Raw genomic sequence first — 27932 nt, 5'->3', positions numbered from 1 at the left:
TTAAACTTCATGTTTTCTGCGGACTAAGCTTCGAAAAAGGCCCGGCCAAAGATCATAAATACCAGAGGAGACTTAGCGGCCATCATGTCCACACATTTTACGTTGAATAACTAACTTCAGAAGAACGACAATTCCAGAATATAGACTATACTCATATAGAACATTTATAAAAGTGTGCAGTTTCTATGAGACTAGACTACTAATTTCCTCGCAAATTGGTAGGTATGCTTAAAACTACATTCTATAGGCCTTTACTAGGGCAAATAACAACGTTTCAGACGAGCTTTCTTTGATAATTCAAAGAAACTAGCAAAGTAAGTAAATAAAACTTTCAGGAATTAAATCAGAAATAAATTCCTGCAAATCTCTGAATATTTTATCTATCAAGTACCTCTAAAATATTAAGGAAATTTTTCCCAGTACGTGATTTTCCCCCTATCCTTGGCCTGATGATGCCATATAACTGAAGAAAATGATAAACTTTTCAAAATAGCATCTGAACCACGGGCTTGTCACTATCCGAGAAACGTCTTTCACCAACCCTTTACATTAGTTTAAGGATTTTGACGTAAGCAAAATGCAGTGATTAGGAGACTCGGTATAAGTCTTGAGAACAACCTGTAGAAAAGGAAACATATTAAGAAAACAATTCTTACTTTATAATACGCAGACTAATTGTAGTTAACACATTTTGCAAGCATCTAAGTTTTATCTTCACTTATTTCAGTATTTTTTCCATTTTTTCTAATATATTTATCAATTCTTTTAATAGCTTTTCTTCAGTTTTGATCCATCCCTGAATCAGAGCACCCTGTACATGATTTGTTTATAGAGAACGCTCGAGTAATTGCAGTGGCATCAACACGAAATTCTTGAAAAAAGTCTATTGACTGAAGACAATTCAAAAAAAAAAAAAAATACATACATATATATAACGTTTGTTCCAGAAGAAACGCGCAGATTCTTGAGTTGACACTGCTGCATTTAGCAGACATTGCAAAATTAAACAAACATTATTGCGAAAAATTTATATATTTATCAGAAAAAGTGAAAAGACACTGAAATGGGTGGAGAAAAGGCTTAGCTACATGCAAGATGTGTTGACTACAATTGTTCTGCACATTATGAAGTAATAACTGTTTTCGATAATGGTGCATTATATTGTAATCCAATAATGGATTGCAAAGCGTGATTTCTTATCGCGTTTATAATATTTAAACTGGTTTTTTTTGTGGTTTAGGGGGGGGGGCCCAGGTACCGAGGTTAGGTTACGTATTTAATATATGGTATGCTTACCCCCCCTCCCCTAATATGCAATTATATAGCCCAAATTTGTTTCTAAACTATTATATTTTGATCTTATTTTATTTCATTAGCATTAATTAAACTTGACTTCTTTCGTGTTGGCGGTGTGTTAGATACAATGCACCAGTACCTTGTTTTCTTAACATGTTTCCTTCTCTAGAGGAAACATGTTAAGAGAAGGAAACATGTTTCCTTCTCTAGAGGAAACATGTTAACATGTCCCCTAGACTTATACCAGAAACCCTCCTTCGGTACCACATCGATTCAAAATCACAAATAAAACAAACAGACTTATCACTTGAATTATTTATCTTCAACGATTCTATCACTTGAATCTATTAGAGACTTAGCGGCCAGTGCTGCTGGGATACGTTCTACCAAACGTGTGTTTCTCGTATTTCTCCAATGATATGACTAGCTCGTTGTAAAGCCTAAAACAAATAAAAAGAATTATGAATTCCAACATGAGGTGAGGGATTTTCTTATTCAATAGTATATTAAGAACAAATGAAAGTTCAAATAGGGATAAATCCTTTTATTAGATCATAGAGTCAGACACGCTAAACTAACACGTCCCTTCATTCCATTACAATGTTGCTTTGTCTTCTAACCGCAGATCTCGTCGTGCAACATTTTCGCTTGCAATTCTGTGTGATTTTTGCTCTTTCCTGTTCCATGCCTTTTTGTTCTTATATATTATAAGAACAATAATGCGGTTCCATGCATTTTTTTCCGTGCCTTTTTCCTTAGCTGTTTGGAGTCATTTGTCGTCTTTTGTAATTGAGCATGCATAATAGATCCTAAAGGTGACACGGCCAACCTTTGGCAAAAAATGATGTAAGTTTGCTCTTTGAATGTATTTATTCAGCTTTGTTGAAGTTCACTACAAATAGTTAGTTTGTTTTTTGCTTATATTTGCTTAGATTTCTCGAGGACGGCTTGGCAGACATCCCTGCCGGAGCATCTGCTTTAATCTTTTCTCTTCGTTTTATCTATTGCCCAAAAATCGCTCTCATTTTCTTGATTATGTTTTCTTGTTTTACGTAGCACGTCAAGAATAGCCAATGCAGTCTTAGAATGTATTTAGCCTGACGAATATAACACTTAAACTACCGAGGACATAAAAATAGAAACATTTTCTGTCTCCTGGACAAATTTCAGGTCTGTTCATACTTTCTATATCCTAAAACCCTGCAATATCGTAAGTTCTTTCCTTCAAAATTATGAATTTTCTGGGGCAGTACCAATATCTGTCAGTGTTGCCACGTTTAACTCTGAAAATAAATAACCAAAACCAAGTAGTTAAATGTGACGCTTTTATTCCTTAAATTCCAAAAATATCCAACTGTTCAAACCTTTGAAGTGGAAAACTTGCTCAACCTGTATATCTTACAAAATTAGTAAAACAACCCTTTTCATTAAAAATTGAATTTCGATTGTTTCCTCGTTTTGTAAGATATTGAGGTTGTGCAAGTTTGTACTTAGCAGATCCGAATGGTTGGATTCCATTTTATACCTCATTGGCACTTTCAGTTTTGTAAGAGGTAGTTTTCTTGAGAATTTCCCTACTTATTCTTAAACTTTTTTTTTTAAATAGTTGAACCTGGTAGGTTGGAAATAAGTAAAACTATTAGAAAAACAAATTTCCTAACCAGGTTTGCTACTCATTTACATCAAGGCAGCGTGAGGTTGTTTTTACTATGACGTCATCACTGCAAATTGTAAAAACTTCATACTACCGTACACAGTATGACATCATTTTTGCTTTTACACACCTTAACAGCCCATAAATTATGACGTCATTTTAAATATAAAACGACGTATCTCCTAGCAATTGGTAATTAGTTGATAAAGTAATCCCTTGATTGTAAGATGATGAACATATATAAATTTCTTCCCATTGGAATTCCACTGGTATGTGCTGGAACAGCTGCTTGGTTGGGCATTGAAAAGTATGTAAAATCAGGATCTAAAAGAACAAATAGAGAAAAAAATGGAATCCGAAATGAAAAAAAAATTAAAAAAGTGAAAGAAGAAATTATTAGTCAGCCGGAGTTGCAGACAAAATCAAAGACAATCGTTGGACCTTCTGGTATGAAAGACGTGTTTGGAGCTGCTGAAGATATTCCCTCTGCCAAAAAGAAAAGGAAAGAGGAAAAGGTAACTACAGAAAGAATTGAAGATGATGAAGGAAGGAAAAATGAATATGGTAAAGAAAAACGAACAGCTGGCACTGAAAGATTGCAGGCCGGATCTAGAAGAACAAATGATGGAAGGTCATCTAACTCATCTGGAAGCAGTTCAGGAAGAACTCAGAGAGATGATCCAGGAGCTAGGCCATCTTCCCCTAGATACTCCAGAAGTGAAGGTCAAAACAAACAAACATCTAAGGAAACCAAGAGAAACCTGTACTCTATTTTAGAAGTACCTCGAAACGCTTCAAAGGAAGACATTAAAAAATCGTACCGTCGTTTGAGTTTAAAATGGCATCCTGACAAAAATCTAGATAACCAGGAAGAAGCTGCAAATCGTTTTAAAGATATATCAAAAGCTCATGAAGTCCTTATTAATGATCACAAACGCCGAGCTTATGATCAGGATGATAAAGACGATCTCAATGTTAGTGCTGGGGCTACACACTTAGGCGTCAATGAATTGCGAGCTAAATTCCTCAATGAAGCCCTTTATAGAATTTTTCTTTCCCTTTTCTTTTTAAATGCTTGCTTAACGCTTTTCAACACTTTTAATGCGTTCTGTTATTACTACAACTGTTAGTAACTGTGTGCCGTGGTTTGTTCTTTACTAGGTTTCAAATATATCAAATGAAACTTAAACTATCCCCTTTTATAATGAACCATAACGATCCTTTATGTACCGCTACGATAGCACGAACACTACTAATATTTCAGTTACTATTATGTTAATACATACCATTATAGTATAATTGTGTATAGTATAAATTGTAATATGATATAGTAGTAAAATAATACTATTATATTAATTAATGTTTCACTTACTATGAGCCACCGTTTGTGTTTGCTATAAAACTTTGTAAAAGATGCTTTTATTAAATTTTTTTAATTACTATATGCCTTTGTTTGTTCTTTACTAGGTTTCACACATCTTTATCCTACATTGAACTATACAGATTCTTTATATGATTGTTATTCCAATGGTCGTATTTAAATGTAACTTACATATCCATGGGCTTCTTATCGTTCTTTACTATACAAATAGTTTCTAAAATAGTGGTACTTTTTGCAAAAAAAACGAACTCCAGCCTATAATAACTGAAATAAACCAGCGTCTCCTACATCGTCTTTACTCTTACCACTGCCACCCAGATAGGTTTACAGCTACCACTACAGCCCGGATTGGTATTACTAACAGGAAAAAGCCTACGGCTTCATCTTAGTTTGAACAGTAAGAGACGAATTTCAGAGAATCAAGCAGGCAAATAAGTAAAATATTGCATTTACCCAGAAAAGTTTATCAATCATAATACTGCCACTAATCAATATTTCAGTTACTATGAGCTAGCGTTTGTTCTTTATTATAAACTTGACAAAACTTATAAATTTAAATTCAGCCTAAAATCCGATTCTTTTGATGTGACTATTGGTATCAAAATTCCGTTTTTTAGAGTTTTGGTTACTATTGGGATGAGTCATCCTTACTATATAGTTCGTAACCCCGAACTGTTTAATTACGAAGAACTGTTTGACTATTGAAAACTACTACATGAGATACTATTGACTAACAAAATTTATGATGAAACATATCGATCCTTTATGTAATAGACTAAAATAAAAATTGATTTTTTCAATTTTTATGTAATGTCACTCATTACGTCATATATGGTTATTAGTACACAATTGGTGTTAGATCTTACGTCACATCACTTATCACTTCATATATGGCTGTGATTGCTTAAAAATCAAATATCTTTCAAAATATGAAAAGACATCTAAAATGCAGTTTTCTTTGCAAAAAGTGATTCTTTTTTTTTTTTGTTCTTTGATTAAAAAAAGGCACAAGAACTTCTAATTTCTGCTCAAATAAGCTCTCTCGCAAAATTCTAGAACCTCTGGGCTGATACGATCACCCCTGGTAAAAAAAGGGCAAATAAAACACGCATCCGTGATCTTTCTTCTGGCAAAAAAAAAAAAAAAATCCACATTTTTGCAGATAGGAGCTTGAAACCTCTACAGTGAGGTTCTCTGATACGCTGAATCTGATGGTGTGATTTTCATTAAGATTATATGACTTATAGGGGGCATTTTTCCCTTTTTTTGAAAATTGGGCAAATTTTCTCAGGCTCGTAACTTTTGATTGATATGAGCAAACTTGACGAAACTTATTTATTTAAAATCAGCATAAAAATCCAATTCTTTTGATGTATCTATTGATATTAAAATTCCATTTTTTGGAGTTTCGGTTACTATTGAGGCGAGTTGCTCTTACTATACAGTTCGTTACCACGAACTTATTGACAGTGAAACAGATACAAAAAGTTCTGGATATTTCGATCATATATACAGTGACCGCCACCAGCAGATAAACTGTCACTGTATATGTGATCGAAATATCCAGAACTACTTGTATCTTTTTCAACGTCTATTAAAAGGAATTATCCTTATTTGAACTTTTATTTGTTCGTCACAGAAAGGCAGTGTGGTCTTCGGAAATATACTTAAATAGTATATTAAAAAGATCCTTCTGATTATTTTAAAAACTTCAAGAAAAAAGCATGGGAAACTGTTAAAGAGATGAATTTGTGGATGATTTAAAATGGATTTGATAGGAACTAGAAAACTGCCAGTGCCACTCACAGTACCTCGGACTGTGACTTCCCTCCCACTTTGCCTCCCCTCTCAAACTTTGCGATTTCACAATCGAATTTTTATTTTTGACGTCTGATAAATCTAAGTTTTTTTCAGATCAAATCTCAGTTTTCAGATTTTCATTCCTTCTGCCTCTTTTATAAAACTTCAAGAAAACAAAAATTGTTTTGGAGCCTGTTCAAGATAGGATTTTTCGTCCCTATATTGAATTTGAGACTCCACGAGTCTCCCAATTTATTTTGGTAATATATCAAAATCGAATATCACCCAATACTATTTTTACTAGCACCATCTAAAACATTACCACAAAAGTATTAAATAGTATTAATTTAATATGGTTTAGACGACCTCCATTTGGAGGTCGTCTCCAAATGGGGACGACCATTTGGAAATTTACAGCTTTTACAAATTTACAGCTTTTTGTAGCAAGCAAACAAAAAAATGACAAAAAAGTCGGTGAGTTAAAAGATTGTAGGCTAACGTTAGGACGAAAAATTGATAAGCATCTGGATTTTTGAAATACCACTATTTTACTTAATTTTGATTTTATTTATTTCTTTTATTTTATTTATTTATTTTATTATTTTTTGGGAGGAAAGTGGGGAGGGGGGGAGTAAGGATGGCTGTAGTGATTGTAGAGCTTATGTTGGGTTTTGTAAAGGGTGATGTCTACCCAAAGCCGTATCCAAGGGGGTAGGGGTTTGAACCCCTTCCCCCCGAAATGTTTGTCTGACTTAAAAAAGTAACAAAAATTGATATAAACAAATTTTGTATGCGTTTTTCGAGTTTTTTTTCTTTTTAACCTCTGTCCTCCACTCCTCCGTCCTTTTACCAAAAATACAATTTGTCACATTTTGGGTTCAACAATAACAAATACTTACAAAACCATGATTACCCAGCTGAACAATAAATAATAGTAAAAACTGAACACTAAAAATTAAATAAAACCCCATCTGTACATTAAATAACAGTAAAAATATACATTTTTAATTAATATTTATAACATTTTGCTCCTTAGAACAGAGCTTTTTGTTAGGGATATTTAGAGATGATATCTATGGAGGGCAGGGTTACACTGCGTAGAAGTCCGATATAGACAACACTAACTAAATTAAAGAATATATTTTCAGTGACATCTTCAATGAATCGTAAAGTTCATTCCTGCAAGGATAAAGGATTGTCACAGGCAATTTACACCTACATTGAAAGCACTTGCTGTGAAACTTATTTTAACTATACAGGTTAACTGCACAGAGGTGGTTTTAAGGGGGGGGGGAGGGACACTACCCCGGGCCCATAAATTTTAGGGGCGCGAAAAAAAATCTAATGGTAAAAATAATTTTGTAACACTTGGAACTTTATTTTTATTAAAATAAAGTAGAGGACGCAGTTGGCAGTAGCTATACGCAAAATTTTCCGAAATTTTCAATCCGATTCAAATTGAAAAACCTGAATCTGAAATTTTAATTTTTCCCATATCTTCATCACCATTGCTTGAGAAAAAAGTATGCAGACCGAATTTAACAGTTTAATGTTTTTTGTGACATTTTGTATTCAAACCTGTTCGTATTTTACATGATGTCGTATTGTAATAAAAAGGAAAGCGGTGCTGCTAGAAGAACACGACGTTTAGAACAAGAAAAAAAAAATGAAGAGGCACAAAATGCAGAAAAAATTGAGAAATAAAGGGGGGGCGCCAATCAAAATTTTTCTCAGGGTGCAAGAGGCCAGAATCACCACTGTAACTGCCAAACATTTAAGGCACTTAGATCTCTTCACCGTTTGTTAAAAGTATTTCAAAATCAAAGCAGCGCCATCTACGCTTGGTCAACTTAAAAAACTACCAAATCCAATTCAACTCCTTATTACTTTGCTCATCTTGGGACCACCATAGGAAAAATTCTTGAAAAAAGTAATACTCGGCTAAATGTCCACTAATCTCCAAAAAGTATCCTATCGGACTAATATAATAGTTAAAAAAACTTGCCACTGAATTTAATATAATTCTTCCCCTGGTGTAATTGGCTGCCTCCTTCTTATCAAATAGATCACAAGTAGTCAAATGCCAGAATCATTACTCCATCCCTCTGTCTGTTCATAATGGAGTACCCTAAGGTATCCTCCCAGGCCCTCATTTTTTCTCAGTTATGATTAACAGTCTGGTGGTAGAATTTCCTGACAGAGGGAAATTTGTTGATGACATAACGGTCGGTGAAACATGCAAAAGAGATTTAACGAGCAACCCTATGAGTATTCTCAGTGCAATTACGCATCACTCCTTGAGCTTGGTCATGAGACTAAACCCTTCTAAATCCATGATTATGCAAATTTGTTTCCATGAATCCTCGTCCCGTTTCTTTATTCCTATCTCTCCTGAAATCTCCGTGTCCTCCTTTGAATTACTTGACGTCGTAAATTCTCCTAATTTAAAGTAGCGTGGCCATGTTAATAATATCATCCATAAAGAACAAATAAATGTTCAAATGGGGATACATCCATCTATTTATTTAACCCAGAACTTCATTGTTTTGTGAGTGACTTGACTTACTTGACCTAACGCTCTTGCTCTGCAGGGTCGCCAGCATAGAGGGTAGATATGTTAGTTTCAATTTTAATACTTTAGTATTTCTACTGATGAAGATCGCTACATATGTGATCAAAATATTCAGACTTTTTTTTTTTACCTGTTCTCACTATCTATTTCCATTTGAACGTTTATTTGTTCGTCACAGAAAGGCAGTGTGGTCTGGGGAAAGGATACCTAATTAAAGGTGTTACGTCAAAAATACATCCATAGAGCTAATGCATCTATCTCCCTCCTTAAGCCTCTAAATAAATTTGGCACCCCTCCCCATTATTTAAAGATTAATACTTCCTTTCCTTCATCTTGAATATGCTTGTCCAGTTTGGCACACTAGCATCTCGCGCAAAGAGTCATAAAAAATTGAAATATTCAAAAAAGAGCCCTACAAATGATACTCAAAGAAGGTAAGGTCCCATAATCTCTTTAAAAAAAAGCTACGTTAAAACGTTGACTACAGGCGAGATTACGTGTCTCCGTTTTTCTAAAAATGTAACAACAAACCCTCTCACGGAACACATTCTTCTGAACAGACAATCCCCGCCAAAATTCCACCCTCCCCCAGCCTGTTTGTACATTGTCTCTTATTCACTACAGTACCTCCATATATGAAATAAACCTTTCTCCCCTACATTACGGGAAAAATAAACAAAAAATCCCACTGATTTTTCTTTTTTAAATTCGTAAGGCGCTGTCCATGTTTTGTATTTATTCGCCCCCCTCTTTTTTAATGTCCTTTCTATTTTATTTTATATTAATATTTTTTTTAGTTTTATTGAGTTTTAACCGTTTCCTGTTTTTACCTTATTAACATGTTATGACCGATCTCAGTTTGAACAATCACTTAAAAAAAAGGAAAAAAATATTTGGTATTTCCCATTTTGGCATTCTGTTGCCACTCTTTAATTTTTTGTTTGGTTTGGAGCTTTTGCTATCATATTTTTTTTGTCCGACTCAGAAAAGGGGTGTACTTAAAGGAAGGGGGGGGGGTCGGTACCTCCCTCCACAAAATCCTAAATTTTTCCGAATTTCCGGGCACTTCTTGTTCAAATTATCATATAAAATCAGGTTTTTATTCATTATTGCCCCCCTCTCGAAATTTTTTCTTAAGCTTTTTGTTCGTATTGTTTTATATTTATAAACCACGAAGTTCAAATTCAGTCTTTCCGGGTTTGTGATAATAATTTTTGAATTAAATATCTTGTCAATCCTTCATTAATTGTAACACTAATTAAGGGTAACTGGTAATTACTGTACCCGAGTTAACTTATATTCCTTTCAAATCACATTCAGTTTAACGTTATTTTTCGTCTATTGGTTACCCTTTTCTTTCGTTGTATACCCAAATACCTGACTTAACCTTTTTTTACTAAGACAAATTTTACCATAATTTTTACTTTACGGTAACTTTTTTATTCTACTAAAGGCTCAAACAGAAGTAGATACTTTCAGAGAAAACACTGCCTTTCCATGATGATAAATAAAAGTTCAAATGGAGATAAAATCCTTTTAATAGACAGCAAGGCCGTATCCAGGGGGGGGGGTCGGGGGTTTGACCCCCCCCCCCCTCGAAATATTTGTCTGACTTGTAAAAACGTAACAAAATGGACATAAACAAATTTTGTATGTGTTTTTTGAGGTTTTCCTGGGTAATCCCCCCCCCCCAAAAAAAAAATTGAGTAAAACCCCCTCCCAAAAAAAATCCTGGGTACGGCCTTGATAGACAGTGTTTCAAAAACAGTGATAGAAATTCACAAAAAAATACCAGATATTTCGGTCACTTATGCAGTGACCGTCATCAGTAGTAAAACTAAACCAAAACAATTTAAAACATTAGCTTATATACGAAAACTATATTAGTTTATATACGAAAATTATAGCTTATATACGATACTGTTTTAAATTTTTTTTAGTTTAGTTTTACTACTGATGACGGTCACTTCATGTGTAACCGAAATATCTGATATTTTTTGTGAATTTCTTTCACTGTTTGTGAAACCCTGTCTATTAAAAGGATTTTATCCCAATTTAAACTTTTATTTATCGTCAAACAGAAGTAATAATACTGAATATAATATATAAATACTTATCGATAACTACTGTATTCACTGGTAATTAGGTAAAAGCTAATTACCGTGCCCATTACTTTCAATGAAACTGAAATGAATTAATTTTTTTTTTATTACTTTCATTTATTTTAAATTACCTTCAAATGAAACTAAAATTTTGTCCACATCTCGTTTGCTTCCCGTCTTCAAGCCGGACTTTCTTTTTTAGGTTGTACCCAAGGCCGTATCCAAGGAGGGGGGGAAGGGGTTAGGTGATTTACCCCCCCCTCCCCACAAAAAAAATGTTTTTCCGATACGTAAAACGTAAAAAAATTAATATAAACAAATTTTTGATGGGTTTTTTAAAGTTTTTTTGTACCAACCTCGCCCCAAAACAAAAAATCCTGGATCCGACCCTGGTTGTATCCCTCCCCCTTTTTTTTTTACAAAATTAAATAGCTATAAATTTTATTTTCAGCGAGTTTTAAGCTAAAACAATAGACTGTAAAGGCATTTGTAATACTAAATATTGCAGTTAAGTAATTAACAGCGGCAAGTAATTACCATCTTATAGTTAAAAACGGTAAATTGCCAAAGATGGTTCTTTTTCGCTATCCACTAAGGTCAAACATAAAGTAAGTTGTCTCCTAAAAGAGGGGGAAGCAGGGACGTCAATTTGTGACGGAGGGAAATCGTCCTTTCATTTTCGCCCTACCCTTGGATTTTAAGAACTAAATCTTTTTTGGGATTTTTCATTGAAAAATAAATTGTACCCCCTTACCACGGCCGTATCTATGGGGAGGGGGTTATCCGGTTTAAAGCCCATGGAATTTTCGTCCGATTTGTAAAAAAGTAACAAAAATACATATAAACAAGTTTTTTTTATGTTTTGTAAAGTTTTATGTTTGGTACCACCCCCCCCCCCCGGAACAAAAATCGTGGATACAACCCTACCCCATACCTTATAAATGGTAGGCCCCTACCATACAGCCCCCTACCATAAAGAGGTGTCAAACGACACCTCTGGTAAAAAAAAGGGTCATAAGAAAGAATTTACCAATAATTGAAGCTTCATGGGAGGGAGGGGAGAGGGGAGTGAAGACTGAAGCTTTCAATAGAGTGGAGGAGGAGCGTGTACAGCTGTGTTGGCTTCAGGGTGATTGGTGCTGCAATGAGTTTTTTTAGTTAGTAGTAGTAATGAGGCCCAAGTTATTTTGTACTGCTTTCAAATGAATAGCCTATTACCTGCAGCATTTCACTAGCTTCTCGTCGCCTAGTTGCCACATGCTCAGATTCGGCCAAAAGTAAGTCTATTTGTTCTGCCTTGTATAGATGAGTCACCAATTCCGACTGAAGGCTATTTTTCATATGATTTACAAGGAAATACATAATAATTTTGGGTACAGCATCCTGTATTTGCTTCCGAACAATGCCAAAATAGGACTTGATGAGACGCTCTGAAAAATATAAAACATTTTAACTAGATAAATGTAATATGTAAAAAATGTAAAATATATTGAAGTACGTATATACTTGAGGTTTGTAAATATAAAATACATATCTGAAAAATATATATGAGCTATATTACTATAAAAAATATATAAAATAATAAAACTTGGAAAAAAAACTATGCTTCAGTTATTTAATCTAGATGGCCAAAATGTAAATGAATATTTAAGAGGTTAATTATTATTAACTAAGGTTAGAGAAGTTACTCATAGTTAAAAAATAAAGTAAAAATAAGGATTGTCCCCTAAAACAGACCACATCGAGATCTCTGTTTATGGAAATTTGTAGCATTTTTAATTTATTTTTTCTTGTTTTTTACTAAACATATATATTTTAATATACATATTTTTATATATAGAATTAAAATATATTTTTCTGTCTCTTAGAGCAATAATAACTTATTGATAAACTGCTGTATTAGCAGGACAAATTGAGTTACAAAATTAAAAGAAAATTAATTAATATTCCTTACGACAAAACTACAAAAGCATATGCATTAAAACAATCATATACAAGGATGCGAATACGAGGTCGAGAAAACGAGGTCGAATACAGTATTTTTACTGGGGGGGGGAGGAGAGCAAGAGGGGTGCTATTAAAGTAGGTGCTATTCAAGCGGGAGCAAAGAAAAGTAAGTATTTAACAAACATGCTACTTGGTGAATTAAAAAAAAAATTACGCAATACATTATAAACGACAAACACACATTAAACAGTCATAAATATTAGTGCTGGTGCTTGGCTTTTACTAGAATTGTCAGCAATGAGCTGCTGCAGACGACAGTAGTATAGCGTACACAAGCTTTCGGGTGAGCGAAGGTATATGCTGTATACACTCAACTTTTTTCAGCCAGATTCACCGCTAATGCTGCAGTGCATATCCCCCTCCACCTCCCCTCAACCCCCACACCCAGTACAGGATGCTCAATCTTATAACTGAACCAAGCTTTATTGTAATAGTTCATTTGCTCGTAATTTTGAATGGATTTTGACTCTGTAAGATTTAAATTGTTGTACTAAACTTTTAATATACGTGATTTACTGAAACTATTTAGGATTATCTATTAAACTGATTTGTTTTTAGGTTCGCCGATTTATATAAATAAATAGGATTGATTCAGCGGGCCACATAAAGCTGAAACAAAAATCATAAGACAGCGCAAAAGCGCTGTCTAAGTAAAAATATAAGTCAAAGTATTACACACAGATTATATAGTGACATATTCCCCACATTTAAAATTTAAAAGTGTTCGAAAGAGTTAAAACTAAAGTTAGATTATTAACTTATCCGTTGGGCATTTTTTGATGAAGAATATCTAGAAAATCTGAGCAATTATTGGCATCATTGCGGCAGAAACCTTAAATTAGATAAACCTGACCAGGGATGCCAATTGGAAGGGAAAAGTGACTCCTAGAGTTTGAAAATTACCTTCCCCTTTGTATCTTTGTTAAAAAAAACGAGTTCTATAAAAATTACACAAAAGTTTTTCCTGCGTAAATTAGGGTATTAGGCCACAAAGAGATTATACACTGTCTCGGATGCTTTAACCCCTTCTGACATTTACCTCACTGCCATCGTGACAGTGGTAAAGGCCAATCGTGACTTCAATGCAGACTGTGTCATTGGCTGGTAGACTTATCTTTCTAGTCTTCCAAACTCTCTTCAACTACAAAAAAAAACACCCTACGCAATTGCTATTCCACTTTTTACATCTTCACAACTTTCATCATATTTACGAATAATGTTACCAACGTAAGGAAAGCTATCTTGCTTGACATAATTCAGTCAAAGACGACATGACGTCATTGACGTCATGAGTCACAGCGATTTGGTCTTCTTAACATTAATTTCCAAACCAATTTTTGCACCACTGAACCGTCAAAACCCCAGAAAACTTTGTTCTAAATTACTTTTTCTAAATTATCTTTTCCCTTTTTTCTAAATTATCTAGCTTCTGTCCAAGTAATAAGGTGGGGTTTGATTATGTTTTAATCCAAACGCACTCAAAGGGTATTTTTTAAACTCGGAGATGGGGAGGGGGGGGCAGCAGGTGCCTCCTCCCTCATGAGACGCCACTGATTACCTATTAGATAGATACTACTAAATTCTTGGTTTGATGTATTTATATGCATTTGGTTTATTTGTTCTTTCATTTAACCCACTTGTATTCATTAAGAGGTCGATTTCAACTAGCCTTTACAATTATTTACAATGTATTTGTAAGTAATCTGACCATATACTTTTTTTTCATGAGAAATGGTCACATTTTTTCTTAAAATTTTATATGTTTTTTCCATTTTGTTAATAAGTTTTATTTCATTCCCTAGTCTAAAAATTTGAAAAAATTACACCCATTTAGTCTAAAATATCCCATTTCCATAAATAAGACATTGAACATGTCACTGAAATGAATTAGTTTTTCGGACAACTTGTACATTTTTAAGGAATCTAAATAATTTTTTACTCCATTTTCTTATATAAATTTTGATAACATTACAACTTAATTTATGGGTAACTTACAAAAGGAGAAGATGGCACTCATTTCGAAAAAAAAAAAATTACGAACACTATCCAGTCTTGGGTGCTTCTTGGCAATATTTTTAAACTTCACAAATATCTGACACTTATTATCAAAAATCTGACACTTATTACAAGGCTAATATTGCCAATTACAATAAAAATTAAACTAAAAAAACACCAAGAAACTTCAAACACCAGATAAGGTTAGTGTTTGTCCACAGTTTCGCTAGTTTTAACTCTCACAAGTTAGTACCCTTACTCTTGTATGTATTTCATTTTTTCGGGGGGAGGGGGGGCTTTAATGGCACCTTTCAATTCTGTTCCGCCAACTTTCTCCATGGATTTTTTTAATGAAAATTAATTTTCGGTTGCAAATCCCAAACATACAGAAATCCCAAACAGAATAGGAATCCTAAATTTGAAAACAGCCACACCTTTAAATCCTGATTGGATTTCCCAGGGTGCATCCCCCCCACCCATAGAAAGTCTTGGGACGCACGATTTTCTCCAAGTTCTTTCTCTGGTTCTGCGTGTCTCTACCAAGGCCCTATGCAGAACTTTTGTTCGGGGAGGGAGGGAGTGTATTTTTGTTTGGGCGAGGGAGGGGGGCTACAAAAAAACCTTGGCGTCACGCATAAAATATTTGTTTATATTCAATTTGTGTTTATTTTACAAGTGGGAAAAAAATTTCGAAGGGGGTCCAACTCGATACTCCTCTAGATACTCTATGGATGGATAAGGATCAAAAGAGACTCCATAGACACCAAATCATTTAGCAAAATGATACTGAATTTTAATTCGGACCAAGGGGATTAAATTTCTGATGTGAAAACAGTACTGTCATTATGATAACAATGTTATTATCATTGAAAACAATGTCATTATGTGAATTTTGCCTTGGTCTCTACTAACCTATCATGTCACAATCGTTTTTCTCTTTGTCGGACAACTGACGCTCATGGCTCGTGGCAGCTGTGGGCAAAGAGCTAGTGGGCATTCTCTGAGGGCTACCAGACACAGGACTAGGGTTAGAAGACGTGGGAGCAGCTTGTCTGGATCCATTTGTGGCAGGGCCTATTCCTGATGGAAGAATATTCGAGAACCAGGATCCATTGGAATGACTACTTGATGAACCATCATAAATCTGTTCCTGAAAGCATAAAATAATTCAGTTTCATCACACATATGCACAGCCAAGAGAGCAAGAGGCGGGTATTTGTATGAACATTTCTTCATCTAGAAAGAAGTCCAAATGTGGACCCAGGAAGTCCAAATGTGGACCCAGGTAGTTAAAACATCTGAAACATTCAAGTTTTATTCCCAAGTAAAAGAGATATTTGGATTTGAATATTATTTTAAACTAGGATTACCGGGGGAGACATTGAGGACTTGGTTTCGGATCCGAGCGAATTGCCTGCCACTAAAAAATAGAGAAAGAATATTTGAAAGAAAAAGGGTGGCCCCAGATGCAGATGTGGATCACTCTTGCCCCAGATGTAACCTAGATATTGAGGATGTGGCCCATATTCTCACCCAGTGCCAGCAACTTTCTCTATTAAGGGAAAAGTATTTTGAGGGTGGTAACTTGGAGTTCCCGGGGATCCTGAAAACGACTGTAAAAAGGACAATCAGGCAGTTATGTAAATATGTAAATGAAGCGTTGACATCAATGACTGAAACTTGATATTTATGTTATTTTTCTTGTGGAGTGTAATTAAGAATACTGTTCTGTGTGACCTGTTTTTTTGGCTTATAATAAATTATTATTATTATAATACATATATATTTATATATATATATATATATATATATATATATATATATATATATATATATATATATATATATATATATATATATATATATATATATATATATATATATATATATATATATATATATATATATATATATATATATATATATATAACCGTATGGACGGATAAGTATCAAAAGAGACTCAATAGACCACAAATCATTTAGCAAACTGATACTGAATTTTAATTCAGACTAAGGGGATTAAATTTCTGGTGTGAAAATAGTACTGTCATCATGATAACAATGTCATTATGTGAATTTGGCTAGTATACCTAATTGAAAGCTATAAACTACAAAATCTTTTTGGAAGACTTCTCGGAAAGAAAATTCGTCTGAGAATAGATATCTAGAAAAGATTCATTTTATGTTTTTACAAGTTTTATAAGTAATAAAATGATGGAAGACCCATAAAACTGGATCGAGGGTCAGATCTCAAGGGCCCCTTGCCTCTTGCTAGACATTGCCATTGCCAGTAGCATGACAATAAGCTTTAACTAGATAATTTACTAAGCTGGACACTAATACAATTTGCATCCCTACATCCCTGTAAAGCAACCAATAGCCATAGCCACTTAGGTGTTCAATGCCATACCTCCAAACGAGTTTTCATTTTTCTTAAATTTTCATCCAAAATCCAACGGAAAAAATCCAGAGAGGTCTTCTTGGATCTGCTGTTTGACCAGCGGTGATAAGTCCGCACCACCCCCTGGAACATGCAGGAATATAGCTTTAGAATTGGAATCTGGGGCCAGTATTCAGTGATTGTCCTCTTCAGAAGGGAACATACTAACAAAACAATTGTTATTTCATTGTGTGCATGGTTTTCTATGCACTTCCACTTTCATATTTTCCTCTTTTCATTTTTTTTAAATAGATTATTTTACTTTGTTACTTGTATGCATGTAGGTATTGGACTAACAACACGTCTTGACAACTAAGGTCCTTGCATCAGCCGTCCAATTTGTTGTTACAACTGAATTCGAAATCTGGGCTCAATATTATCAGGCTTCTTGACAACTAAGGTCCTTGCGTCAACCCTGCCATAAGTTATTACAACTGAATTCAAAATCTGGGTTCCGTATTATTAAACTACTTGACAATTATGGTCCTTGTGTCAACCCTGCCATACGTTGTTGCAACTAAATTAGATATATGGGTTTTATAATATTAAACTACTCGACAACTATTGTCCTTGTGTCAACCTTGCCATGCGTTGTTACAACTAAACTCAAAATCTGGGTTCCATTATATTAAGCTTCTTGATAATTATTGTCCTTGCGTCAACCTTGCAATACGTTTTTGCAACTAAACTAGATATCTGGGTTCCATAACAAAAAACTACTTGAGAATTATTGTCCTTGCGTCAACCTTGCCACACGTTATTAAAACTAAACTCGAAATCTGGGTTCCATATTATAAAGCTTCCAGACAACTAAGGTCCTTGCGTCAGACCTACAGAGTGTTGTTATAGCTGAGTTCGATATTCTGGGTTCCGTATTACCAAGCTGAGATCAAGCCCAGTGCACCATCACAGGAACATTTTGCATTCATATTTTAGAGATTGTCCGCCGTCTATATATATAGACGGCGTCTATATATATATATAGATAACCGGCGTCTATATATATAGACGGCGTCTATATATATATAAACGGCATCTATATATATAGATGGCGTCTATATATACAGGCGCCGTCTATATTTTTGTCAAGCAGGTATTTTCAAAAGCAAAGCACTATCTATAAAATTCTCTTTCGACACATAGTAGGACGCTGTCAGTTCACCACGACATGAAAATACAGCTAGCGTTTGTTATCCCCAAATATTTGATACACGAAGGCACGCAATTAAGTAACAAAGGAAACTGATGTTTATTAAAAAAAAAGTAGAAGAAAAGCAAAGGAAAATTACAATTTTAATAAAGCAAAGGAAAATACAAAAAGTAGAAGAAAAGCAAAGGAAAATACAAAAAGTAGAAGAAAAGCAAAGGAAAATACAAAAAGTGGAAGAAAAGCAAAGGAAAATACAAAAAGTAGAAGAAAAGCAAAGGAAAATACAAAAAGTAGAAGAAAAGCAAAGGAAAATTACAATTTTAATAAAGCAAAGGAAAATACAAAAAGTAGAAGAAAAGCAAAGGAAAATACAATTTTTGTACTTACTATGTAGTAAGAATTGTTTTGTTAACATGTTTCCTTCTGGAAAGGACAACCCCTAAATATTTAATATTAGTGCTAATTCGAACTTCCATTAAGGCTTAATAGAGGTAATTTGGGTATTTCTACAATAGCAAACTTTAAACAGCTAAAAAATTTTCAGATTATTGAATTTCCTAACATCTCTTAGAAATGTTCACTGGAACATTTTCCACGAGGATACTCGTATCCATTTCCTGCGGGCTCATTAACGCTTAACCGTGTAATATGTAATACATCAGGGGTTGAATTATTGGGAAGAAAAAACATATTAAGAACTTGAAAAATAATTCAGATTTCTTTATTAAGTTTTTAACATTATATTTTATCACCAAAAATTGTTTATATAATGTAAACTCAGACTATCTGTCTTGGCTTTTTCCTACAATTAGCCATGTCTTGATGCCTACTGCAAAATAATCTTGAAGGTTCAAAATGTCTTATCCTTTTAAAGCCAAGAACAATCGTTAATTAAGAAATATCTTTTCGGTGGGATATAAGTTTTCAATCATTATTCAAGTTATTTTTTTTTTAAGTTTCACCCCTTGAGACACAAAAATAGCGGCAACGAGAGAGAGAGAGAGAGAGAGAGAGAGAGAGAGAGAGAGAGAGAGAGAGAGAGAGAGAGAGAGAGAGAGAGAGAGAGAGAGAGAGAGAGAGAGGGAGAGATGGAGGGGAGAGAGCAAGAAAGAGAGAGAGAGATTTATTCATGCTTTTTCATTTGTAATAAATTTCTAACACTCTATTTTTATTTCCAAACATTTATCAAAAGCTGGAGTCACCATATAGCCATCCAAAGAACGCGGCAACTTGTCACTTTTCGGACAGGTAAATTTTAGCTCCTTAATTTCAATGAATATATCCCTCGACCTTGAAAAAAGTATGAAAAATGACACATTAACTATCAATTAATTAACAACAATTATCTAATATTTCATCTTGTCACTATATAACAGCCAAAAAATAATATTTTTGGCATCTAAAAAAAAGAGAAATATATATTTAAGTATGTTTTATTTATTAAATATATTATTTAATATAATAAATATATTAAATATATTTATTAAATTGATTTATAATATATTAAATATATTTATTATATTTAAATATATTTTAAATATATTTGTATTTAAAAAATATGAAAAATATGTATATGCTAACAAACAAAAAGTTGAAAGGCTAAAAAGATAAATAGAAAAATTTTGGTAATCTTAATTTCTATCATTGACAAAACAAGTAGCATCGCTACTATTAGTGTATTTTTTGACTTGATTCTATGCTTATGTTAGTTCTATTCTCCATGGCTTTCATTTTTGGCTTTTCTGTTTTGACAGTTTTGTATTGTCGTTTTTCAAAATTTTTAAGCCAACAATCTGCACCAAATATTGATTTCCAGATATTTTAGTGTCGATATTATCAATTTATTTTATTAACGGAAGTTTATATTTTTATTCTTGTCATCAGTAAAGCCAGTATAGTCTTCAATACTAGGCGTGGGGACGAAGTCTCAGCCCCTGGTCCCCAATATCCAAAAATCTTTACGATTTTCCTGTGATTTAACTGTTTCCCTGTTTTTTTCTGATCTTCAGGACCCTTTCAAGTGACCAGCCATATCGACGGGTTACAAGCTCTACTCACGGAACTCTCTTTTCCCGAAGGGTTCCAGTCAAATTTTGAAAGACAAGTGTGAAAGGAATTCGTAGAAAGGTTATTTATCTCTGAAGTTTTAGTTTGGCGGGAAAATCTTCGTCACGGAGGACCGGGCTGTCCTTTATGTAATTTGCCCATGATTCATATAGGCTATAGTATTTATTATTGGGGAAAATAATTTTTTTTTGGGGGGGGGGGGGTATGTTTTCTTGGGGGAAAAAGGTCCCAGGGCAATGAAAAGGGATTTCTTAGGATGATTTGATAAACGGTCAGAAATTAAATAAAAAAAGCAATGTTTTTGACTTAAAAGTAAGGAGCAATATTAAAACTTAAAACAAGCAGAAATTATTCTACATATAAGATCTTTATTTCTTAAAATTTGAAGAATTTACTGGAGGTAGGGTCTACTGGAGGTAATATATAATTTGTGTAAGTTGAAAAACACACTAAAAACAATCAATTGTTTACCTTCAATTGGTCCTTGGGTACATCCACCCCATTGACAATGATATTGCCGGTGGTTTGAGACGGTGCAAAACTAACCGTGTGCCTCTTGGTTGGATTGATTTTTTTTGGAATGGTGTCCTGATCTGAATTGGCAAAGGTCGAAGCCGCAACTGCTTGAGGATGAAAATCGGGGTGGCGAGTGTTGATATAGGCCAGTTCAATCGCTATCATATTCTCCACCTTAAAATGAGTCTGTTTGTCAACACATACAATAAAAATTGAGAATCTGAAACTCAATGGAGAGGGAGGAGCTGATTCCAAAATTTGACAAATTTATTCTAGAAAATGAAACCCATCTCAATATTTTGCCGCCAGTTACTCGAAGAAATAAAGATAGTTCTTCTCAACTAGCTGTAGTGCCACCACAAGTAACATAAAAGGGTGATTTCACACTAGCACTTCCCGTAACATAGGCGGTACCAAATAGACTTGAGTTCTAAATAGAATTTTGCGTCACGAAAGTTTATGCTACAAGGTCAACACAGCAGCAACAGAAGGAAATTTTTGGATGAGTAGCTAATAAATTAATAAATTTTGAAAATAACGTAATAAACTTTATCAAGAAAATCTTTCATGTTGTCTTTTCGTCACAAGTTATCCCGCTGAAACAACCATAAGGTCATCATAAAGATTGAGTCTCTATCTTGTTCCACATTTTAAATTTTCAAATAGTTCACTAATAGTGTATTTTATTAAGGCCATACGATACCTTAAAAACCATCTCGCATGCCTCAGCGTCGGCTGACCGGCTTACAGACAAAGGACGCTTAGCAAATTTTACAAGCACCATAGGGAACACCCAAAGCTGTCAAAATACTCAAATTATATCTCCTTAGAATTGTGCAAAAATTGATAGGGGATTTGGGATACATCAACAGTTCGAAAAGCTAACGAGAGTATAGTTTAAAATAAAGAAAAATATAAAATAAAATATAGAAGAAGAAAAATATAATTTTTTACCATTTGTTAAGCAAAGCGCTCTCAATTAAATGTACCTACAGCATAATTAATATGTCCCATGTGTCGTCAAGGTTTTCAACCAAAGGGGGTAGCACCACAGGGAGTTCCCAAACCTGTAAAACTGCTTAAATGATATTTCCTTTGAGCTGATGCTTTCCAAACAGGCACGCTAAAACATTTTTAGGGACTGTTCTTTCTTGAACTTATAGAATAAAGTTTCTGTTGAATTGAAAACTCCAAATACATATTACTGGGCTGACGCAAGGACCGTAGTAGTCAATGCGAGAGTCCTGTGGCGGCGCAGTGGGTTTGACCTCAGCTTGGAAAAACAGGATCCAGAGTTTGAACTCAAATGTAGCACGTCGTAGCAGGGCTAACGCAAGGACTTAAGTAGTCAAAAAGCGTCGTTAATCTAATACAGACATACATACAAGAGCCCTATGGTCTCTCTCGACATCTCTGGAGATTGACCAACATCTTTATCTCCGGCACAAAATGGGGTAAGTTAAATAGGATTTCCGTGAAAGTACATATTGGCTTTTAGTTTCCTTTTGTTTATTCAGATATATTATCCGAGCTCTACAAGTTGTGGCAAGACAAACTCAAACAGTTCTGAATAGTCTGGCCACGCAAACTGAAAAACTTTATAATGGACGAGACAAGGCAATTCTTCAAGCAGGTATCCGGGAATTTTGTTCGGGGGGGGGGGGGGGGGGGGGGGTTACCCGATTTTTTTTATAGCATCTTTTTTCTGGTAAGGTTTTGTCTTTATTTCGGGGGGGGTTCAAACTGGGTACCCCCCCCCCCTGGATACGGCCTTGCAATTCTTTAAGGTACTACATTAACAAGCTTAAATAATATTGACTTTGTAATAGTACCTTAATTAGGCTTTACTACATTCTCTACAGTATAAACATTACTACTACTACTGACCAAGCATCGAGTTAAGCAGGTAATAATAGTGCGAAGAACATCAAAACAATTTCTTTGCTCCTTCGACCGTCTTAGGCCTCTATACTTAAAGCACCATTACTCAACATTCTTTTTCCAAATTTATAGTTTTAGGGCAGTAGTATATTTTCGTCAGCGTTGCCACGTTAAACCATGAAAATAAATCAACAAAACTAATCAGTTAAATTAGACAACGCGACCTTCAAAGGAAAGCTACATCTTAAGCTCTTTGGTGCAATATGTTTTTAGCTAATTTTTATCTAATTTGTTTAGCTTTTTTATATCTTTTAGCTAATTTTATATTTTTAGCTAGTTTTATGTTTTCTTTAACTTATTTTAGCTAATTTTATTTTTTAGCCAATTTTATGTTTTTAGGTAATTTTTATCTAATTTGTTTTAGCTTTTTTATATGGTTTAGCTAATTTTAAATTTTTAGCTAGTTTTATGTTTTCGTTAATTTATTTTTGCTAATTTTATTTTGTAGCTAATTTTAGGCAATTTTTTGCTGATTTTTCAGCAAACTTCTTTTTTTAATTGGCACTCGTTGCTACCAAAAATTATAACTATATACGGAGATCATTTTCATTCAAAATTGAATTACCGATTTTCCTATTCTTTTTAGATATACATGGTTGTGAAGTTTCCATCGAACTCATTTAAAGAATTTGATTTCATTTCCACTGTACTTGGTATTATAATATTCAGTGAATATTTGATATATCCCCTTCAGCCATTAGAAAATGAGAAAACAAAATATATTCAAAATATGCCCAATATAAATAAATATATTTTAATACAACATAAAATATGTTTAGCATATAAATGTAAGTGCAATTCGCCATTACCAAATGAAATGCCATCATTTTTATACAATCTTAAAAAGGGCTTATCTCAGATATGCCTCTCACTCACTTGGACTATTTGTCTTGGCTTTCTCTACAATTAGCCATGTCTTGATGCCTGCAACTACGTGATTTGAATTCAGATTTTTCATTAAATTCACCATGGTATCTCAAAAACAGCAAAAAAGTCTTTTCTCTATTTTCTTTCATTTGCTACATTTTTTTGCCAGAAACTTTGCTTTATTAAATCCTAAATTCAACTTAGCCTGTATGTATTGATGCATCAATAGTAAATGTAATCTTTCATTAATAATTCACAATTGTTCCTAAGAAATACTTATGTCAACGGTTTCCCCTTCTTTTTCTGTTTTTCTATGCTATTCAGTGTTGTCACGCCTATTTTTTTTTATCTAAAATTTATTAACCATAGTATAAACATCAATGTCTTGACATAGTCCTTATCGACCAACCACAATTTGCTGCCTCTTTTATAAGAAGCCCTGATTGGTCGAAATGGCTGATGTTTGACTATGCACACATGAGGACGAGGATCAGGCGAAATCCATTATTACTTAAGCATATACCAGAAAAGGCCAAAAAAGGCCACCTTTTTAAACTCTACATTTCTAAAACCTGATTGGTTACTGTGTGAAATTTTAGGCCATCTAATTGATTCTCCTGTGTAAAAATAAAATTAAAAAAGCTAAAAGCTTTTTAATCACGAGATCTTTTACATATAAATTCTCTTTTTCTTTGTGTCCCAACCAAGGAGGTATTTAGGATTTTTGTTCGGGGGTAGAAACAATCTCCTAACCTTGCCAGTAGGGTAGGAGTTGAGGTATGAGGTCAAAAAACTCTACAATACCTTTATTCGGGTTGCAGATTCATTTCTCAAAGTTTTATTTATCTAGCCAAATAATTTGCCGGGGTTCATAAAACGTCAGTGTCCAGAAGAGGGGATGGGGGAGTTACTTAAAAACAAGGGCGGTTGGCCAGACATCAACTCGGACTGAGCTTTCATTCAAAAGTTTTATTTACTAAGAACACCAACTTTTTGAAAAAAAAGTCAATGCATTAAAATTTTACCAGATATTTTACAATTTTTTTTTCACAAATCTGAGACCAAAATTTACGCAAAATAAGGCACAAAACATACCATCTCATTAGTTGGGGGAAGTCTCTTCCTCAACAATGCTGTAATAACATCCTTAATTCACGGTTTGAAATATGTCATACAACTCCATGAATAGCCTTTGTCAAAATGTGTCTGTGCAAAGCAACAGTATTTACAGGGAGCCAAGAGTAGGCAACTGCACCCAATGCCGTACCCAGAGGGAGGGGGTAACCGAGTTTACCTCCCCCCCATGTTTTGTCCAGCTCGCTAAAAAGTATCAAAAATGCACGTAAAAAAAATTTTGATGCGTTTTTTTTAATTGCGTTTTTGACGCCGCCCCAGCTGAAATTTATTGTCTTCAAAAATTAAAAAAAAAAACAATCTTCTAACCTTGCCAGTAGGGTAGGAGTTGGGGTATAAAACTCTACAATACCTTTATTCGGGTTGCAGATTCATTTCTCAAAGTTTTATTTATCAAGCCAAATAATTTGCCGGGGTTCATAAAAAGTCAGTGTCCAGAAGAGGGGAAGGGGGAGTTACTTAAAGACAGGGGTGGTTGGCCAGACATCAACTCGGACTGAGCTTTCATTCAAAAGTTTTATTTACTAAGAACACCAACTTTTTGAAAAAAAAGTCAATGCATTAAAATTTTACCAGATATTTTACAATTTTTTTTTCACAAATCTGAGACCAAAATTTACGCAAAATAAGGCACAAAACATACCATCTCATTAGTTGGGGGAAGTCTCTTCCTCAACAATGTTGTAATAACATCCTTAATTTTATCATGAAGCGCCGGGAATCGCATCATGTCTGTCTGTATTTCAGTGCCGCAATGCTGAACGATGCGCTGCAGTTCTTCATGGACCAACTCAACACATCTAAGGGACGGCTCCTCTAGTTTTCTGATCTGACGCTGGACTAGCAATTCAAATGATATCTAAAAGATATTATATAAACATATACCAGTTTCACACCCCCCCCCCTTTTTTCCCCCAACTAAAGACTATAATAAAGAGATATAAACTGAAAAAAACCATAGAACCCTGGGTCGTATCCAGGATTTTCTACAAAGAAACCTTTAAAAAAAACATCAAAAATTTGTTCATATTCATTTTTTTTACGTTTTGACGAGTCGGACAAACACTTCGAGGGGGGGGGGTTCATACCCCATAGCCTTCCCCCCTGGATACGGCATTGATAGAATCTCTCCATTACATAGGATGAAAGGATAAAAGTAAAGATTCTCCAGAGCTATTGCTGGCACATAGGGCGTCGAAACGACTTTTCAGTTGGTGGGTCTCTTTTACAGAGACAAATGAAAGATCTGAAGCCAAACTGGCCAGCCATGACAAAAAAAAATAGAGAGAAAAAAAAATCTCAAGATGAAGAAAAGAAGGGGACTACGGCCATCAGAAGTAAAAGAAAAACTAAAACGACGCGGATATTTTACCTGTATAAAACAAGGCGTCGTCAACACTAAGAACAAAGACAAAATCTAAAATGATGTATAGAACCTAAAATTAAACAAAATCTAAAACTAAGAAATAAAAAACAAACCAATTGGTTTTTATTCTGGTTTTATTGATTTGTTTTCTCGAACTAAGACTTACAGTTTTCTAAAATTGTAAAGCTTAAACTATAAAAAAAACCAATTGGTTTTTATTTCTGGTTTTATTGGTTTGTTTTTTATTGCTTAGCTTCAGATTTTATTTAATTTTCGGTTTTATAGATTATTTTAGATTTGTTCTTAACGTTGACGACGCCTTGTTTTATACACACACAGGCGTGTTATATAGGCAAAATATCCGCGTCGTTTCTTCATCTTGACAATTTTTTTTCTCTCTCTTTTTATTTTTATTTTTTAATATATTGTGAAAATGAATCTACTGTGATACCATAGAGCAGAATAGAAGTAGAAAACATCTATGAAAAGAAAATTTTCAAAAGGGGACCAAACTGAAAAAACTGAACCAAACTGAGCCAAGCCAAGTAGGAAAATCTATGAAAAGGAAATTTTTAGAAAAAATAGACCAAACTGAAAAACTGAGCCAATCTGAACCAAGCAGGGTGTAAGTAGAAAAACCTATGAAAAAGATTTTTCAAAACACTCTCTCTTTTTATTTTTACTTTTTAATATATTGTGAAAATGAATCTACTGTGATACCATAGAGCAGAATAGAAGTAGAAAACATCTATGAAAAGAAAATTTTCAAAAGGGGACCAAACTGAAAAAACTGAACCAAACTGAGCCAAGCCAAGTAGGAAAATCTATGAAAAGGAAATTTTTAGAAAAAATAGACCAAACTGAAAAACTGAGCCAATCTGAACCAAGCAGGGTGTAAGTAGAAAAACCTATGAAAAAGATTTTTCAAAACACTCTCTCTTTTATTTTTACTTTTTAATATATTGTGAAAATGAATCTACTGTGATACCATAGAGCAGAATAGAAGTAGAAAACATCTATGAAAAGAAAATTTTCAAAAGGGGACCAAACTGAAAAAACTGAACCAAACTGAGCCAAGCCAAGTAGGAAAATCTATGAAAAGGAAATTTTTAGAAAAAATAGACCAAACTGAAAAACTGAGCCAATCTGAACCAAGCAGGGTGTAAGTAGAAAAACCTATGAAAAAGATTTTTCAAAACACTCTCTCTTTTTATTTTTACTTTTTAATATATTGTGAAAATGAATCTACTGTGATACCATAGAGCAGAATAGAAGTAGAAAACATCTATGAAAAGAAAATTTTCAAAAGGGGACCAAACTGAAAAAACTGAACCAAACTGAGCCAAGCCAAGTAGGAAAATCTATGAAAAGGAAATTTTTAGAAAAAATAGACCAAACTGAAAAACTGAGCCAATCTGAACCAAGCAGGGTGTAAGTAGAAAAACCTATGAAAAAGATTTTTCAAAACACTCTCTCTTTTTATTTTTACTTTTTAATATATTGTGAAAATGAATCTACTGTGATACCATAGAGCAGAATAGAAGTAGAAAACATCTATGAAAAGAAAATTTTCCAAAGTGGACCAAACTGAAAAAACTGAACCAAACGGAACCAAGCAGGATGGAAGTAAGAAAATCTATGAAA

The 27932-nt window shown here is 34.0% G+C and overlaps 1 protein-coding gene across 1 annotated transcript in view; it reads right to left on the bottom strand.

The window, feature by feature from the left end:
• Positions 1–1542: 1542 nt before the first annotated feature.
• Positions 1543–27932, bottom strand: part of Drp1 (dynamin related protein 1) — an 82568-nt gene continuing 56178 nt past the window's right edge. Inside the window, exons 8-12 of the mRNA XM_089107159.1 lie at positions 25566–25781; positions 20936–21154; positions 15720–15957; positions 12024–12235; positions 1543–1736 (exon numbers count right to left, since the gene is read on the bottom strand). Coding sequence (XP_088963285.1) covers positions 1680–1736; positions 12024–12235; positions 15720–15957; positions 20936–21154; positions 25566–25781 — 942 coding nt within the window. The 3' untranslated portion in view covers positions 1543–1679. The remainder of the gene's footprint in view (positions 1737–12023; positions 12236–15719; positions 15958–20935; positions 21155–25565; positions 25782–27932) is intronic.

The sequence above is a fragment of the Artemia sp. Qi Xiang Cuo genome, chromosome 21 (genome assembly GCF_049724085.1).
Source record: "Artemia sp. Qi Xiang Cuo chromosome 21, ASM4972408v1, whole genome shotgun sequence".
In the NCBI taxonomy this organism is placed as follows: Eukaryota; Metazoa; Arthropoda; class Branchiopoda; order Anostraca; family Artemiidae; genus Artemia; species Artemia sp. Qi Xiang Cuo.
This window is presented reverse-complemented; position numbering and strand designations above follow the sequence as displayed.